General features: G+C 45.5%; 1 protein-coding gene across 1 annotated transcript in view; it reads left to right on the top strand.

Moving 5' to 3' along the window:
* The first annotated feature begins 211 nt into the window (after positions 1 to 211).
* The window catches only part of DNAH7 (dynein axonemal heavy chain 7), a 4771155-nt gene continuing 4754749 nt past the window's right edge, over positions 212 to 16617 (top strand). Inside the window, exons 1-2 of the mRNA XM_044073696.1 lie at positions 212 to 245; positions 7518 to 7573. Of these exons, the coding sequence (XP_043929631.1) occupies positions 212 to 245; positions 7518 to 7573 (90 nt within the window). The remainder of the gene's footprint in view (positions 246 to 7517; positions 7574 to 16617) is intronic.

Here is a 16617-nt window from a genome sequence, read left to right on the forward strand (position 1 = left end):
CAATTCAGGGTACAATCCAGAGATGCTTTCTTCCATTCCTCGAAGAGGTCATTCTCCTCTTCCAAAAATTGAGTAGCAGGAAGCTTATCAATACGTAGCCCCTCGGAGTTAGGTTTAGACTTATATACTTCTCCAGAAGTTGAGTGTCCAAGAAAAGAGCAACTTCTTTAGCCATTAGTCTCTCCAAATGTGGAAATCACCCATCTGAATCATGATTTCCACCAACATTCCAGGTTTCCAACAAGGTGAACTTTTTTTCTCGTTCATTCACAATGTCCGCAAAAAGAATACCTTCTGGCAAATTAAGGTGCCCAGGAGTCTCAGCTGTCTGGGACATTTTAACACCAAACTCAAACTCAAGAAACACCAGCAAGCAAGCAAATAAAATAAAAAAAACACAAAATCACCAGCACATCACCAGGACATCTTTTATTCAGTTAGCGATCTGGTACCTTGGCCTTTCGCCTTCATGGATCACAAAACATTCACATTTTAAGCTAGTTAATATACTTATTCATCCTAATTAACACAGACAACTTACATTCAATAATTGATTCATATTAAACATTTAAAGTGACTCAGTACATATTACATAAATTAAATTCAGTATTCCATCAGTGTTTCACTACAAAAAATTAAATATAAATATAAATTAATAATTAATGTTAAGTTGTCAATCTCGCCTTCATTCTTGCTGGATGGGTTCGGAGCCGATCCTCGGCTCCGACTCGGCCACTTACTAAAGCTCGAGAGCTAATTTTACCAGCTCGATGCAACCCTATATCCCATGATGCAAGGCAAAGACTACCCAGATCTCGTTTGCCCCTTTCGCTTGCGAGGTGCTTTTTTTACCAGCTCCAGGTAAGTTTCTTCAAATTCAGACTTTTAGTCTCATCCCTTTAGTTTTAGTCACCTTTGTTGTTGTGTAAACTTTTAACATATAATTTAACCCTATTCCCGTTACTGTTCCCTAATTTTCTAGTTATTTATCCATTCTCCTAAGTTATGCCTTAAGCCTCCCCCTTTCCTAATTTTTTCTGTCAGGGATTCTGTGTGGTGTTTGAGTGTGTTTGTATCCCTGTTTAAATTTTTTATTATTGGATTGGGTGTTTATTGTGTGTGTGTCTGTGTTTCCTTTTGTTACTTAGTGTTTCCTCGACACAGCTATGTCAAAGGACACAAAGGTCTCAGGCTTCAAGAAGTGTGACTCGTGCTGTCAGAAGATGTCTCTAACAGACGGTCACACTTCTTGTGTTTACTGCCTGGGACCTCTGCACCTGCAGGACTCTTGTGCTATCTGTCATGCCTTCAGCCCAAGAGTCCTGCAGGAGCGCAGAAATAAATTAATATTGAGGGGCTTATTAAAGCCTGAGAGCTCCCTGACTAAGTCGGCTCCGGTGAAGCCCTCGAAACCAGTTAAGCCTTCGGCTTCAAGTCCTAAGCCATCAGCTACTGGTTCTCCTTCAGTGTCGAGATCGGCTCCGGCTGGAGCCGATCCTTCTATATTAGAAGTTACAGTATCGGCTCCATCTGGCGCTGATGCTGCTAAATCTGGGCACTCAGTGTCGGCCCCGGCTGGAGCCGACGTATCCTCTGCTCCTTCGGCTCCACCTATCTCAAAAAAGAGATCACGATCCCCTTCATTGGAGTCTATACGTTCAGCTCCGAGATCACCCCTGCTCTCGGAGCGGAGCCATCAGAGCCGTTCTTCTCGGTCGTCCAGGCTGTCCGATCATGACCTTGAGAGAGTGGTGAGGAGACTATTAAAGTCTCAGGCATTGGCCCAAATGCTCCATAACCCGTCTCAACAGACGGTAGCTATCACACATCCACCTAACATTCCTCCTTTGACTCTCTTACAGAGCTCGGAGCCAGAGCTCCTCGGAGCCGTGACTGTTGTGACTTCGGAGCCGATACCACCCCCCCTTTCGGCTCCGTCGTCCTCTGCTCCGATTTCCTTCTTGAGGCCTTCATTGGAGGGATCCGGGCGTCTGGTCTCTCTCGTCAGCTCCGAGGGGGCGAGTGGCATTGGACCCTTGTCTGACCCCGTTCTCCCTCTCGGAGCTTCGGCGCTGGTGAGCTCAGCCCCGACATCAGCCTCGGAGCCGTCCGTGTCGGTGCGGCCTGGAGTTCCTATCTCTTCAGAGTGGGAGCCTTCTGGCCTCTCTGACGGGGGAGCCTTCAAGGTGATGAGGAGTGTACTAGCCCCTGGGCATAGTCAACGGTCAGTTCCATCAGCTCCTCCCACTACAGTGCCTGCTGATGTCTCTTCCCACTCTCTTACTCCCGGACCCAGAGATCCAATGCCTCAGGTTTCCCCATTGGCAATATCTTCCTCTTCCGAGGCTTCTCCTGACCCGTCAGGTGAACCTCCGCGTAAGAGGACATGTAAGAGGAAACATCTAGACTCCCCCGAGTCTATTACATCCGATACTGACTTGGATGAGTCGGAGGGATCCCCAAGGTCCCCCTCTGAGGATGTCTCTTTCTCAGACATCCTTGAACTCCTTAAGCAGAGGGGGAACTGGCCTTCCCTTAATCCTTCTGAGGACGAGTCAGTATACCTGGAGGCGTTCGGGTCTCGACCCTCCACCTCCTGGGTGTCTCCGCCTTTCGACCCTGTTATGGACATGGTGGCTCGGAAGGCGTGGATGGCCCCGGATTCGGTAGAACCCATTCCTCGGAGGCCTTCTAAATTCATTACGACCCCACCTGACAGGCAATTTTTGACAAAAGGTGACCCGGTTGATGCCATGGTGGTGGCCGCAGCCACCAAGAAGGAACTAGCTGATCCTTCAGTACCTGTCCATCCTCCTAACAAGGATTCTAGGACTATGGATAGGTACGGCAAGCGGATTTTTTCTTCAGCGACCTTTGCCATGCTATCGCTGAACTACTTGTGTCACTTCACCCGCCTTCAAAGAGATGTTCTTAAAGAGTTGGGAGACGTTTTACAGGGTCCGTCAGCTGCTGGGTCCCAGGATAAAATTAACTCACAGTTAGGAATCCTAAACTCCATTGTTAACTCCTCCATGCGGCTCATTTCATATGCAGCCAATGGAGCGAGTAGGGCCACAGGCACAGGAGTGGCTTTAAGGCATCAATCCTGGATGCGGCTTTTGTAATTTTGCAGATCCCTTCAAGGCGTCCTTCACAAACTCTCCCTTTGATGGCTCGACTTTGTTCGGACCTCAAGTGAAAGACACCTTGACTAGATGCGAACAAGATGGCAAGACTCTTTCTGCCATAGGAGTCCATTTCTCCACCCCTTCAAGACCTTACCCAAAAGGTCAGGAGGGAGGGAAAATGTCCGCAAATCTCAAGGAGTCACACCTGACACACGAGGTCAGTTTACCCCCAGAGGCAGAGGGGGTAACAACAACAGATGCTGCCCTAGAGGCAGAGGGGGTCCGCAGAATCAGGGTAGCAGGGAGCCTCTCTCTGTCAAACCCTTCCAGCATCCCTGAGATGTTGCCTGATTGTCCACCTTCGGAGGCAGTCGGGGGAAGATTATCGCTGTACCCAAAAGCCTGGCTTTCCCTTTCTCAAGACAAATGGGTACAGTCAGTCATATCTGAGGGTTACAAAATTCCCTTTATTCAAACCCCAGTTCAGCAAAAGGGAACCCTTCCAGACATTCCACCCGGTCTAAGGGAACTAGCAGTACCAGAGATTTCAAAACTGCTAGCAAAAAGAGCCATCCAGCCAGTTCCAGCAGACCAAATAGGATCCGGTATCTACTCAAGGTTCTTTTTAGTACCAAAAAAGACAGGGGACTGGAGACCAATATTAGATCTCAGCAAACTAAACAAGTTTGTAAAGAAAACAAGATTCCGGATGGTCACACTTCAGTCCATTCTACCCTTTCTGGGCAAGGACAATTGGATGTGCTCGGTAGATCTTCAGGATACGTACTATCACATAAAAATTCACAGGCACTCCAGAAGGTTTCTCCGCTTTCGGCTGGGGACCAGTCACTTCCAATTCAGAGCCCTGCCATTTGGACTCACTACAGCCCCCAGAGTGTTCACCAAATGTATGGCAGCAGTTACGGCTCACCTGAGACGTCAAGGATTCCTGGTGTTTCCATATCTAGATGACTGGCTCCTCACTGCCACCACCAGGCATCAACTTCTCCAAGCCAGAGATTACACCATTCACATTTGCAGAGGGCTAGGGATTTCTATAAATTTTGAAAAATCTGCCTTGTCGCCTTGTCAATCTATTACTTTTATAGGCGCCAAATTGGACACTGTGCAACTTTCAGCAAAGTTAACAGACCAAAGGATCTTGGACATTCAAAATCACGTCCATGTGATTCTTCTCAGCAAAAAAATTCAGGCCAGATTTGCTCTGAAAGTATTGGGTCTTATGGCGGCCGCCATAACACTTCTTCCCCTTGCCCGCTTTTACATGCGTCTTCTACAATGGATGCTGTTCGCCCAATGGTCCTTTCAACAACTTTCCATGCATCACAGGATCATAATAACTCCAATTTGCAAAAGGCATCTGACCTGGTGGATATCGTCCCCTCAAATCCATCAGGGCAGACCCTTTGTTCCTCCCGCCCCGGTCGCCATGGTTACATCGGACGCCTCCCTGATCGGGTGGGGGGGCATTATCAGGGCAGGATGGTCCATGGCACTTGGCAACCTTTCGAATGCCACCTGCACATAAATGTCCTGGAGATGAGAGCAGTGCTTTTAACATTGCAAGCCCTCAACGACTCTCTTCCCCTGGGAACTATTGCAGTCCAAACGGACAATATGTCCGTAGTGTGGTATATCAACAAGCAGGGTGAAACCAAGTCCTATCCACTGTGTCGAGAGGCTCTCAGACTTTGGCAGTGGGCAATCTTTTCTCAGCGGTTTCTGATAGCAATGCATATCCCCGGGAAATCCAACATCATAGTGGACAGGTTGAGCAGAGCTATTCTCATGCCTCACGAGTGGTCTCTCAAACAATCTGTGACTGAAGAGATTTTTCAGAAGTGAGGCCTTCCTTGCTGCAACCTTTTTGCTACACCTCAAAACAGCAAATGCCCCGACTTCTTCTCTCTCTTCCCCCTTCCAGGCCATCCCCCCAGAGACTCTCTAACCCAGGATTGGCCCCGGGGACTTCTTTATGCCTTTCCTCCCTTTCCTTTGATACCACAAGTAATTCAGAAAGCAACCGCCTTGAGAGCCAAGTTGATTCTCATTGCCCCTTATTGGCCTCGACAGATATGGTTTCCGTTCCTACATCATTATCTTTTGGTACAGCCATGGCATCTGGACCCGGTTCCAGATCTTCTGACCCACCAGTCGGGGCAGCTGCACCAATCCATACCTTCTCTCAACTTCACTGCTTGGTTGCTCCGCTTCCATCCCTAGCCAGGCTTCCTATGATTTCTAATCCCGTCTGGGATATCATAGTAGCTTCCCTTAAATCTTCCACCAGAAGGATTTACACTAGTAAATGGCAACGTTTCTCCTTCTGGGCAAAAGCTAGGAATATAGACCCCTATACTGCTCTGATTCATTCGGTCTTGGACTTCCTAGCTGAGATTTTTCATTCAGGATCTTCTTCCTCCACAGTAAAAGTTCAGCTGGCAGCCATTTCAAATTTTCACATAGGCTTGTTGGACCACAACATTATGTCACATAAACTTTGCAAGGCATTCCTTAGAGGTATTTTTTTACTTAAACCTCAGATTAGAGACCCCCCACCACAGTGGGATCTAAATTTAATTTTAACATCCTTGATTCTTCCCCCTTTCAAACCTGCGGCTGCCTGTTCATTGAAATTTCTTTCTTGGAAGACACTCTTTCTAGTCGCCATTACTTCTGCCAGGAGAGTATCTGAGCTTCATGCCCTCTGCGTTCGTCCTCCCTACTTAATCTTCCCCAAAGACAGAGTTTCTCTAAGGACTAATCCGTCTTTCTTACCCAAAGTGGCATCGCAGACGAACTTAAATCAATCCATTGATCTTCCAGTTTTTTTCCCAAATTATTCTAATAGAGCGGAACAAAAACTACATTATCTTGATGTTCACCGCCAACTCAGATATTATCTGGACAGAACCAAACATTTTAGGAAATCTGATCAACTGTTTTTATCCTATGCAGAGAACAAGAAAGGCCTACCAGTATCCAAGGTAACTCTATCTAGATGGCTGTCTTCTGTGATTACTTGCATTTATCAGCTCAGAGGTAAAGAGTTGATTTCTAGGCCAAAAGCCCATTCTACCAGAGCTCTAGCTGCATCTACAGCTTTTCAGGCTAGACTTCCAATAGACACTATTTGTGCAGCAGCCACATGGGCCTCTCCTCATACCTTTGTTTCACATTACAAATTAGACTTGGCCTCCAGAGACAGAGTGAATTTTGGTTCCACCGTTCTCAAGAGTCTGTTCCATTGGGCTACCCAGGATAAAGGTGCTAGGGACGCGGTCCCATCCAGCAAGAATGAAGGCGAGATTGACAACTTAACATTAAGAAGTTATGTACCTACCATAACGTTCCATGTTAGTTATCTTCACTCGCCTTCTTTCTTGCGTCCCGCCCACCATCCCCCTAGCCTGGTCAGACCAAGAAGATTGTGCCTCTTCCCTTAAGAGGCTTAATCCAATTTTTCCAACTAATCAGCTTTCTAGTGTCACTAGATTAGGTTTATCTTTTTCGGGAGATTATTATTATGATTATTATTATTATCATTATTACTATTATTACCTCTTCCTCCTCCTCTCCAGTTGGAGGAATTTATTGCATAATTTCCTTAGCTACCAAACGAGATCTGGGTAGTCTTCGCCTTGCATCATGGGATATAGGGTTGCCTCGAGCTGGTAAAATTAGCTCTCGAGCTTTAGTAAGTGGCCGAGTCGGAGCCGAGGATCGGCTCCGAACCCATCCAGCAAGAAAGAAGGCGAGAGAAGACAACTAACATGGAACGTTATGGTAGGTACATAACTTCTTATTTACTATTGAATGTTGGATAATACAGTTATTATTAGTTGTTAAATACCCAATTCCTGATTCAAGCCAAAGGGCTTCAAAGTTTTAAACTTTAAGATCATTCTAGTTTCTAATTCAAGTAATTTATTAGTATAGTCCCCCCCCCCCCTCTAGTTAAAAGACGCTTACCAAGTACGCAAAATTTTAAACTGCTAGGGGAACCATCATGTTTAGCAAGGAAATGTTGAGCAACAGGACTAACTTCACTCCGGTTCCTGATATCTTTTAAATGTTCTAGTACCTGAATTCTAACCATATGTTTAGTTTATCCTATATACCAAACATTAGCACAAGAACAACCCAGAATATATTCTACCCCTAATGATCTGCAGTTAAAGTATAACCTAGGAATAAATGTTATACCATTAATTATATTAAAATTCTTAACCCTGTCACATATACTGCAATGGCCACATGAAAAAGTGCCAGAGGATGAACTATTAACATGATTCCCTTTCACAAAATTATAATTTAATAATTCTTTCCCCTCTTAAAAGAAAAAGTAATATGTTTTGGGAACATTAGATGAAACCAAGCCTCCAAGGGCAGGATCTCCTACATCAGTGGAGAAAGATATATTGGTACAAACCTATTCTTTATGAACAATAGCAGTATTTCCTGAAGAATATCCATGTTTAATTGTCTGTGAATTGCTTTGGACAAAATGCAACTTTGTGAGTTGGAAATGAGTTTCTGTTAGAAGTGTAACTGTTCAAACTGATTTTCAGAAGTTGGACTACAGCATCCGAAGTATTCTGAGTTGAGCATATTATCAGGAATCTCTTTTCTCCAACTTTAATCCTCTTTGAAATTCAGTTTTAGCAATAGTGGTATTGCCATTACCACAACAGCGTTGTACTTTTCCAGATTGTCATCTATCATTTACAGAAAATAGTGTGCCACTTTTTCCAAATCGGCAACTCTGATTTATAAACCAGAGCATATTTGTTTAATTTAGAATGTTATGTAGTCCTATCTCACCTTCATTCTTACATATGGGTTCGGAGCCGATCCTCGGCTCCAACTCGGCCTATTACAAAGCTCAAAGTCTCTCAGTTGGCTTGTGGCTAGGTAGGTATCCCACAGTGCACTAGTACAATCCCCAGATCTCGTTTGCCACGTCTATGAGTTCAGAAATGCTTCTTGCTTGGCCGTGGCTAAGTTTGAATTTTTTGTCTTTATTATCACTTTACCGACTGTATAGCTAGTTATCTTATGATTAGATCATGTTTAGTACTATTAGAAGTGTTTAGCAGTATTTTTGCTCTTTAAATTAGTTAGTTGTTGAGAACTTGGCTGTTGGCCCTTGTACTCAACTTGGTATACAGTGTGCTAGTCTTTTATTAACATTGATATTTCATTGGTCCGCGTTTAGTTAGGACCTTGTTTTCTCACTTATTAGGTTCATAGGTTGGTACTAGGCTATCAGCACTAGGGCCGATACAAGCCTAGCCATAACAATTCCCTGGCTATTTCTTCCCACGCTATTTACTTCCCTGGACCTCTGTCTAGCAGGGTGACTAACATGATCCCCGGGGTGAATTTCTTTTCTCCCATGCAATCGTCAAGGTTCCTTTTAAAGAGGGCCAAAGAGGCACTCTGCTTGACATGTATGGGCAATCTTTTCCAGAGTCTGGGGAGTCTCTGGGTCAAGAACCTATCCCTCCAGCATGTTTTATTTATTGTGATGACAAGGTTTAGATCCCTGGAGCATGTGGCTTTGAGGGATTGGGATTTCTTTATGTGTAGCATGTCCAACAGATCTGGGTTTGACATGGCCTTGTATGTTAAGCAGAGATCGCCTCTGAGTAGATGATATGCGACAGGGTATAGCTGGAGTTTTTTAAGGCGGTCAGCATAGGGCATCTGTTTTAGGCCTGTGATTCTTTTAGTGAGGTATTTCTGCGGCCTTTCCAGTTGTTGCAGATGTCTTGAGAGGTACATACCAAACGGGGCATTGTATTCTATAATGGGTCTAATGAGGGATGAGCACAGTGGGACAATGACCTCCTTTTTTCTGGATGAAAAGCCCTTAGTGATAAGGTGTGCCACATAGATGGATTTCCTGACTGTTGTGGCGATGTGGTTATCGAAGGTGAGACTACTGACCACCTGTGTCCCTAAGTCTCTTATCACACTTTCTGTGTTTAGCATACTGCCACCTATATGGTAATTCACGGGTACATATTTTTTCCCAAAAGAGATAACTATACATTTCTTGGCATTGAGCTTGAGCCCACGGCTCTGGTACCAAGCATCTGTTTCTGTAAGGCCCTTTTGTAGAGTATCCACATCATTTAGGATTCAGTAATGGCTCCCAGTTTGCAGTCATCTGCAAACTTTGTTAGCCAGAGTCCCTTAGTGTTGGCTTGTACTTCAGAGAAGTAGATGCCAAACAAGAGCGGCCCCAGGACTGAACTCTGAGGTACTCCACGTGTCACTTGTCTGGAGCTGGATTTGGAGTTGGCTACTTTTACAGTGTGGGTTCTATCAGTAAGCCAGTTAGCAACCCGTTGGATGATGTAGGGATTAATGCCCAGCTTAGTAAGTTTATCTATGATTTCAGAGTGGGGGATAGTGTCAAAGGCATTGGCAAGGTCTAGATAGGCTGTGTGGACCACCTTACCCTTGTCCATGGCTCTGGAGACTGATTCAAAGAAGTCAATCAGATTCAGGAGACAAGATCAGCCCTTCACGAACACAAACTGGGTGGGGTCCAGTGTTTGAAGGTTGCCAATGTCTTTGTTTTTAAGTTCCATGATAATACGCTCCATGGCCTTGCAGATGAGGCTTGTCAGACTAATGGGACGGTGTGTGTGTGTGTGTGTGTGTGTGTATATATATATATATATATATATATATATATATATATATATATATATATATATATATAATTTATTGTGTGCAGTGTTTTTGCTAGTCTTGTTACAGGTTTTTCTCTGTGGGTCAGCACTTATATTATATTTGTTTCTTAAATTTTAGAAATGTAATGCTTGCATGCAGTGTTCTTTGTTCGATACCTTGCCTGCTACTAAATTTCTGCCCTTTTTATGACTTGGCCTATCCAGCTCGGTCCGTTTAAGGTAGAGGACCTAGTCCTCTGCTATTTTTTCATATTTTCCACAGGGCTAGGCCCGTTTAAGTTAGAGGACCTAGTCCTCTTTGTGCTTGTTGTGTACCTGTTTTATTATATAGCTGTTCAACATGTCTAGAGAGTCTAAAGACCACAAACCTTTGGGTTTCAAAAAATGCATAAAGTGCTCCCAGAAAAATTCAATTGTGGATGGCCGTAGTAATTGTGTATATTGTCTTGGAGCTATTCATTTGCAGGAAACTTGTTTATTCTGCCATTCCTTTAGCTCCAGAGTTCTCCAAGAGCAGAAGAACAGGTTAATTTTGAAAGGTCTTCTCAAGCCTTCCTTCGGGGAAGACATGATGAGTTCTTCTTCTTCATCTAAATCACATTTGTCCAAAAAAGGGAAGGTCAAGTCAGCCAAGAGACATTCTCCGGTTATGACTAGTGTATCAGAACCTCCACAGAAACAATCAAAACTTGATAAGACTTCTACCTTCTCGGCTCCACTGTCCTCGGAGCTGGTTGAGGTTGTCAGTGTTGACACTGCAGTGTCGGCCCCAAGCCTTTTGGAGCCAGCTACTGAAAATTGCATCAGAGCTGGTCCAGAGATCCTTTGCCGGTCTCCCCAACCTTAAGATCTCCAATTTTACAGAGATCCAGATTGCCTACCCTGTCATTCAGATCCTCCAAGAGCTTATCAGAGGAAGATGTTGAAAGAGTAGTGCTTAAACTCCTGAAGTTGTCTGCTTTGCCCAAATGGTTGGCTCATACCCAGTTGGCTCCGGAGCCACCCGAGTCCATCCTCCCTGTTGTGGTTCCTCCGAGTCAAGTCGGACCTTTGGAGCCAGAGTTTTCAGTGCCACTTGTTGTGGAAACCTCGGTTCCAGCTCCCCTCATGGCTGTCTCAGAGCAGAGTTCTGCGCCGACACCTTTGGTGCCGTCCGTGGTGTCTAGGAGCCGAAGCTCACCAATAGGCCCCGACAGGAACACTTGGACCCAAACCTCTTCAGTTCCGAGTCTCCCTCTCGGTGCGTCGGCTAGGGTGAGCTCGGACCCTACATCCATCTCTGAGCCGGTCGCTTTGGAGCCATTGACTACCTCCATTTCCTCGGAACCGGAGTTGTCTTTGGAGGGAGAGATCTGCTTTCGAGATGATGGAGTGTGCTGTCTCGCTCATGAGCTCCATGCTAGGTTACCGACGCTCTTCCCCCTCGAGCACCGATCTCTGCCTTGGCACCTACTCTCTATCGACAGCAGAGACCCGCAGCCTCAGGAGCCCCCGTTGGCTGGCCCCCAGTCTTCCGAGACCTCCCCAGAGTACCCTTCTGAGGAGCCCCCTCGGAAGAGAACATGCAAGAGGAAGCATGTAGACTCCCTAGATGAATCCATCACTTCAGACACTGACCTCGAGGAGTCAGAAGGGTCCCCCAAGTTGTCCCATGATGATGTCTCATTTGTAGATATCTTGGAGATCCTTAAGCAGAGAGGCAGCTGGCCCACTGTCACCCGTTCTGATGAGGAGTCAGTGTACCTGAAGGCTTTTGGGTCTGTATCTACAGCCTCTTGGGTGTCTCCACCTTTTGATGAACTCTTAGACCTGGTTTGTCGGAAGGCATGGGAGACTCCTGATGCCATGGAGCCAGTTCCCAGAAGACCCAATACATTTCTGTCTGCCTTAAAAGAGAAATATTTTTTTATCCGAGGGCGTGGATGTAGATGCCACAGTGGTGGTTGTGGCCACTAAGAAGGAGCTAGCGGAGACTTCATCTGTCCATCCGCCGAATAAGGAGTCTCAAACGATGGATAGAAACGTGAAGCTTATCTTTTGTTCAGCGGCTTTTACTCTCAGATTGCTGAATTATCTCACACATTTTACTAGGCTTCAAAGAGATCTCCTCAAGGAGTTAGGAGATGCTCTTCAAGGTACATCTACTGAAGGAGTCTCTGAGAAGGTGTCTGCTCAGTTGTCAACCTTCAATTCCATCGTGAACTCGTCCATGAGGCTGATCTCCTATGTAGCTGACAGAGCGCGCAGGACAGCGGGTTCAGGAGTTTCCCTTAGGAGACACTCCTGGATGCGCTTATGTAATTTTGCGGAACCTTTCAAGTCTACCTTTACCAACATCCCCTTTGACGGTTCTTCATTGTTTGGACCCAAGGTAAAAGATACACTCACCAGGTGCGAAGAGGAAGGGAAAACTCTCTTTGCCATGAGAGTACATTTTACCATCCTCTCTAGACCATATCCCAAGGGTCAGAGAGGTGGTAAGATGTGGTTCAATAAGTCCCAGAGATTTTTCCCGGATGCACAGGGTGACTCCTTCAGAGGCAGAGGAGGAGGAGCTAATGGTAGACGACGCCCTAGAGGCAGGTGGGGTCCGCAAAACCAGGGAGGCCGCGATTCATTTCGAGGTCGTCCCAATCAGTGCTCCTGATGCGGGACCCAGCTGCGCTTCTCTGGAGCCAGTCGGGGGTTGCCTATCTTTGTATCGAGAAGCCTGGCTAAACATCACCCAAGGCAAATGGGTACAAAGAATAATCACCAGAGGTTACTCCATACCCTTTTCTCTTCCACCCCACACTCCTAAGAAAATGTTCCACCCAATCACAGGGATCAAGCAACTGTAGAAGTGCAAAAGTTGCTTGCAAAGAGAGTCATCAAAACTGTCCCCGCAGTCCAGATAGGATTCGAAACTTACTCCAGATTCTTTTTAGTGCCAAAATGTACAGGGGACTGGAGGCCCATCTTGGACCTCAGCAAACTAAACCAATCTGTAAAGAAGGCCAAGTTCCAGATGGTAACACTGCAGTCTATACTCCCTCTGTTAGGGAAAGACAATTGAATGTGCTCCATAGACCTCCAAGATGCGTACTACCATATAAAAATGGACAGAGCATTGAGGAGTCACAAACGCTTCCAGCTGGGAGCCAGTCACTACCAATTTCGTGCTCTGCCCTTTGGTCTCACCACAGCTCCCAGGGTGTTATCCAAATGTATGGCAGTACTGACAGCTCACCTGAGACGTTTAGGATTCCAAATGTTTCCATACCTGGATGACTGGCTCCTGACCGCCACCACCCAGCATCTACTTCTACAAACCAGCGATTCCACCATCCAGCTTTGTTCCCAGCTGGGGATTACAATAAAATGGGAAAAGTCTGCCTTATCGCCCTCTCAATTTGTGACTTTATAGGTGCAGAAATAGACATGGTCATCATGCTAGCTCGTCTGCCTGCAGAAAGAATTCAAAACCTCAGACAACAAGTTCTCAGTTTACTTCCCCTACAGAAAGTCAAGGCAAAGACAGTACTGAAACTCTTAGGGACCATAGCCTCCACCATAACGTTAGTCACTGTAGCCAGATTACATATGCAAATTTTCCAATGGCTTCTATCTTCCCAGTGGTCTTTTCAACAACTGCCTCTCTCTCACCTTATCATAACAGAGTTTTGCAAAAAGGACCTTTGTTGGTGGATTCAACCCGACCAATTGACAACAGGTACTCCACTCCTTTCTCGCCAACCCGCTGCTACTGTGACCACAGATGCCTCACAAATGGGGGGGGGCATTATCTAGGCAGGTCTGTCCAAGACACATGACAAGATCATGAGGCTCACCTGCATATCACTGTCCTAGAGGTGAAAGCAGTGCTTCTAGCATTGCAAGCACTTCACGACTTTCTTCCTCTAGGGACGATAGCAATCCAGTCAGACAAAATGTCAGTGGTATGGTATCTCAACAAGTAAGGAGGAACCAGATCTTACCCTTTTGTCGAGAGGCCCTTCGTGTTTGGAAGTGGGCAATTTCTTCCCAATGCTTTCTAGTGGCAACGCACATCCAGGGGACAACCAATGTGATAGCAGGGCAATCTTGATGCCTCATGAGTGGTCTCTGAATCAGGAAGTAGTGGAACAGATCTTCTGCAAATGGGGACAGCCTTGCTGCGATCTTTTCGCCAGTCCGATCAACTCCAAATGCAGCAGCTGCTTCTCCCTTATCCCCCCCCTCCAGGGCACCACTGAGAGATGCACTTGCTCACGATTGGCCCCTGTGACTGCTTTATGTTGCCCCTCCCTTTCCTCTCGTATCCAAAGTGATTCAGAAAGCAAAGTTATTGGGAAGTAAAATGATTCCCCTCACTCCTTACTGGCCTCAACAGATTTGGTTCCCCTTTCTCAGGCCTGATACTGGTAGATTCATGGACGCTGGACCCAGTGCCAGACCTCTTCACACACGTCAAGCTTCCTTCACCCCTGCCTCCACACTCTCAATTTGACAGCGTGGCTGCTCCAGTTCCATCCCTAGTCAGGCTTCATGATTTTTCACCTGCTATAACCCACATCCTCACGTCTTTGCATAAACCTTCCACTAGGAAGTTATACAGTAGCAAATGGAGATGGTTCTCTATCTGGGCTGAAGAAAGGAATGTAGATCCTTACACTGCATCCATCCCTATGGTTTTAGAATTTTTGTCTGAACTTTTCCATCAGGGATCTGCTGCTGCCCCAATTAGGGTCCATTTGGCTGCGGTATCTAATTTTCATTTGGGTCAATATGAATCTAACCTGATATCCCACAGACTGTGTAAAACCTTCCTTAAAGGTGCTACTTTGCTGAGACCCCACTTTCAGGAACCGGTATCTCCCTGGGATATAAACTTTGTTCTGTCCAAACTAACTGCACCGCCCTTTGAACCCGCACGTGTGCCTATTGAAATTTCTGTCTTGGGAAGACCTTGTTTCTAGTAGCCATCACATCAGCTAGACGAGTATCAGAGTTACAAGCACTGTCTATTAAGCCTTATTTGATTTTCCACAAAGACACAGTTTCCCTTTGTACTAATCCTTCCTTTATCCCTAAAGTTTGCTCTCACACTAATTTGAATCAAACCATAGAATTACCTGTGTTTTTCCCTAATCATTCTAACACAGCAGAATACAAATTTCATCAACTGGATGTTCACAGGCAGTTACGGTTCTATCTTCACAAGACTAAGGAACTCAGGAAGTCAGACCAATTGTTCGTGTCCTTCTCTGAATCTAGAATGGGTCTGCCAGTCTCTAAAGTGACCCTATCTAATTGGATTTTGAGCTGTATTTCTTTCATTTACTCCTCCAATGAAAAAAACTCTACCGTTCAAGATTAAGGCATATTCTACACGATCCCAGTCTACATCTGCTGCCTTCCAAGCCAGAGTTCCAATTGATAGTATCTGTGCAGCAGCAACTTGGGCTACCCCTCATACCTTTATTACTCATTACAAATTGGACCCGACCTCAAGGGGTAGAGCATCCTTTGCTTCCACGGTAGTATTTTTCCGTGAACCACCCAGGAATAAGGTGCTAGGGACGCTGCCCCATATGTAAGAATGAAGGCGAGATAGGACTACAAAACATAAAGACGTTATGTACTCACCATAACATTCCATGTTTGTAGTCCATCTCGCCCTTCATTCTTACGAACCCACCCACCTACTCCCATCCTGGAAGGATCTGGAGACAGGATAATATTACCTTGGTAGGGTGGAGACCTTTCATTATTGTTGTTCTTTCTGGATAACCTTAGATCTGATATTGTTAATCCTCGTTCACTCCTTACATATGGATATCTGTTCCGACCTCGGAACCGAGCCGGCCATTTTCCAAGCTCGCGTCAGCTTCAAACTCTCGAGCTAAACTCTTACCCACAATCCCCCTCTCCCTGTTACCTCAGATTTTGTTTGCCACATTGCCATTCGGTCGTGTCAAGCTACTTCTCTTGAGCTGAATACAGACAATTGTTTTATAGTTTTACAGATTACTTTTCTGTCAGAAAAGTTCATATTTTATTGTCTCTTACCCTATCGCATCTAGTGTACATAATTTCTTCAGGTTTTTCTGCTTCTTTCTTTACCACTTTTACCGCGAGGTATTCTCTTTACCATCGTTGGTAATCCTTTTCCTTTTTCTCTCATACCTTCGGGTACTCTGTTGTACCATTGCTGATACCTTTTCTATTAATTAATTTGTTGTCATGGCAGATAAGAAAGGCAGCCCAGTGTTTAAGCAGTGTTCTGATTGTTGACACAAACTGCCTACTTCTGATGCACACTCTGTGTTTTTATTGTTTGGGAGCTTCCCATTTCTCTGTTGATGCACCCTGTACTATTTGTGAGAACTTTTCTAATAGAACCTTGTTGGAAAGGAAAAACAAGCTGTTACTGAAGGGACTTCTAAAAATCTCTCTTTTCAGAGGTTATTTCTGGGTCAGAGGCCTCAACCCCTCTGAGAGCCCATAAGAAAACCTTGGATGTTCTTACTAAGGCTAAATCTTTGCCTTCATCCCCGGCTTGGGACTCCCGCCAACAAAAACCTAAAAAGGCTAAAGTTTCGGCTCTGGAGCTCACTCAGTCAGCCCCAGTGCTTTCAGTGCCTAGACCTTCGGCACCGAGGCCTTCGGCTCCATTAGAGATTTCGGCTCCGTCTTCTCGTGCAGCCTTCGATATATCAGCACCGAGGGGCTCCTCAGTTCAGACCATCACCACTGTATCGGCACTGACCGTTCAGTTG

Source organism: Protopterus annectens, chromosome 6.part0, assembly GCF_019279795.1.
Source record: "Protopterus annectens isolate FY-2018-M chromosome 6.part0, PAN1.0, whole genome shotgun sequence".
NCBI classification, from domain to species: Eukaryota; Metazoa; Chordata; order Ceratodontiformes; family Protopteridae; genus Protopterus; species Protopterus annectens.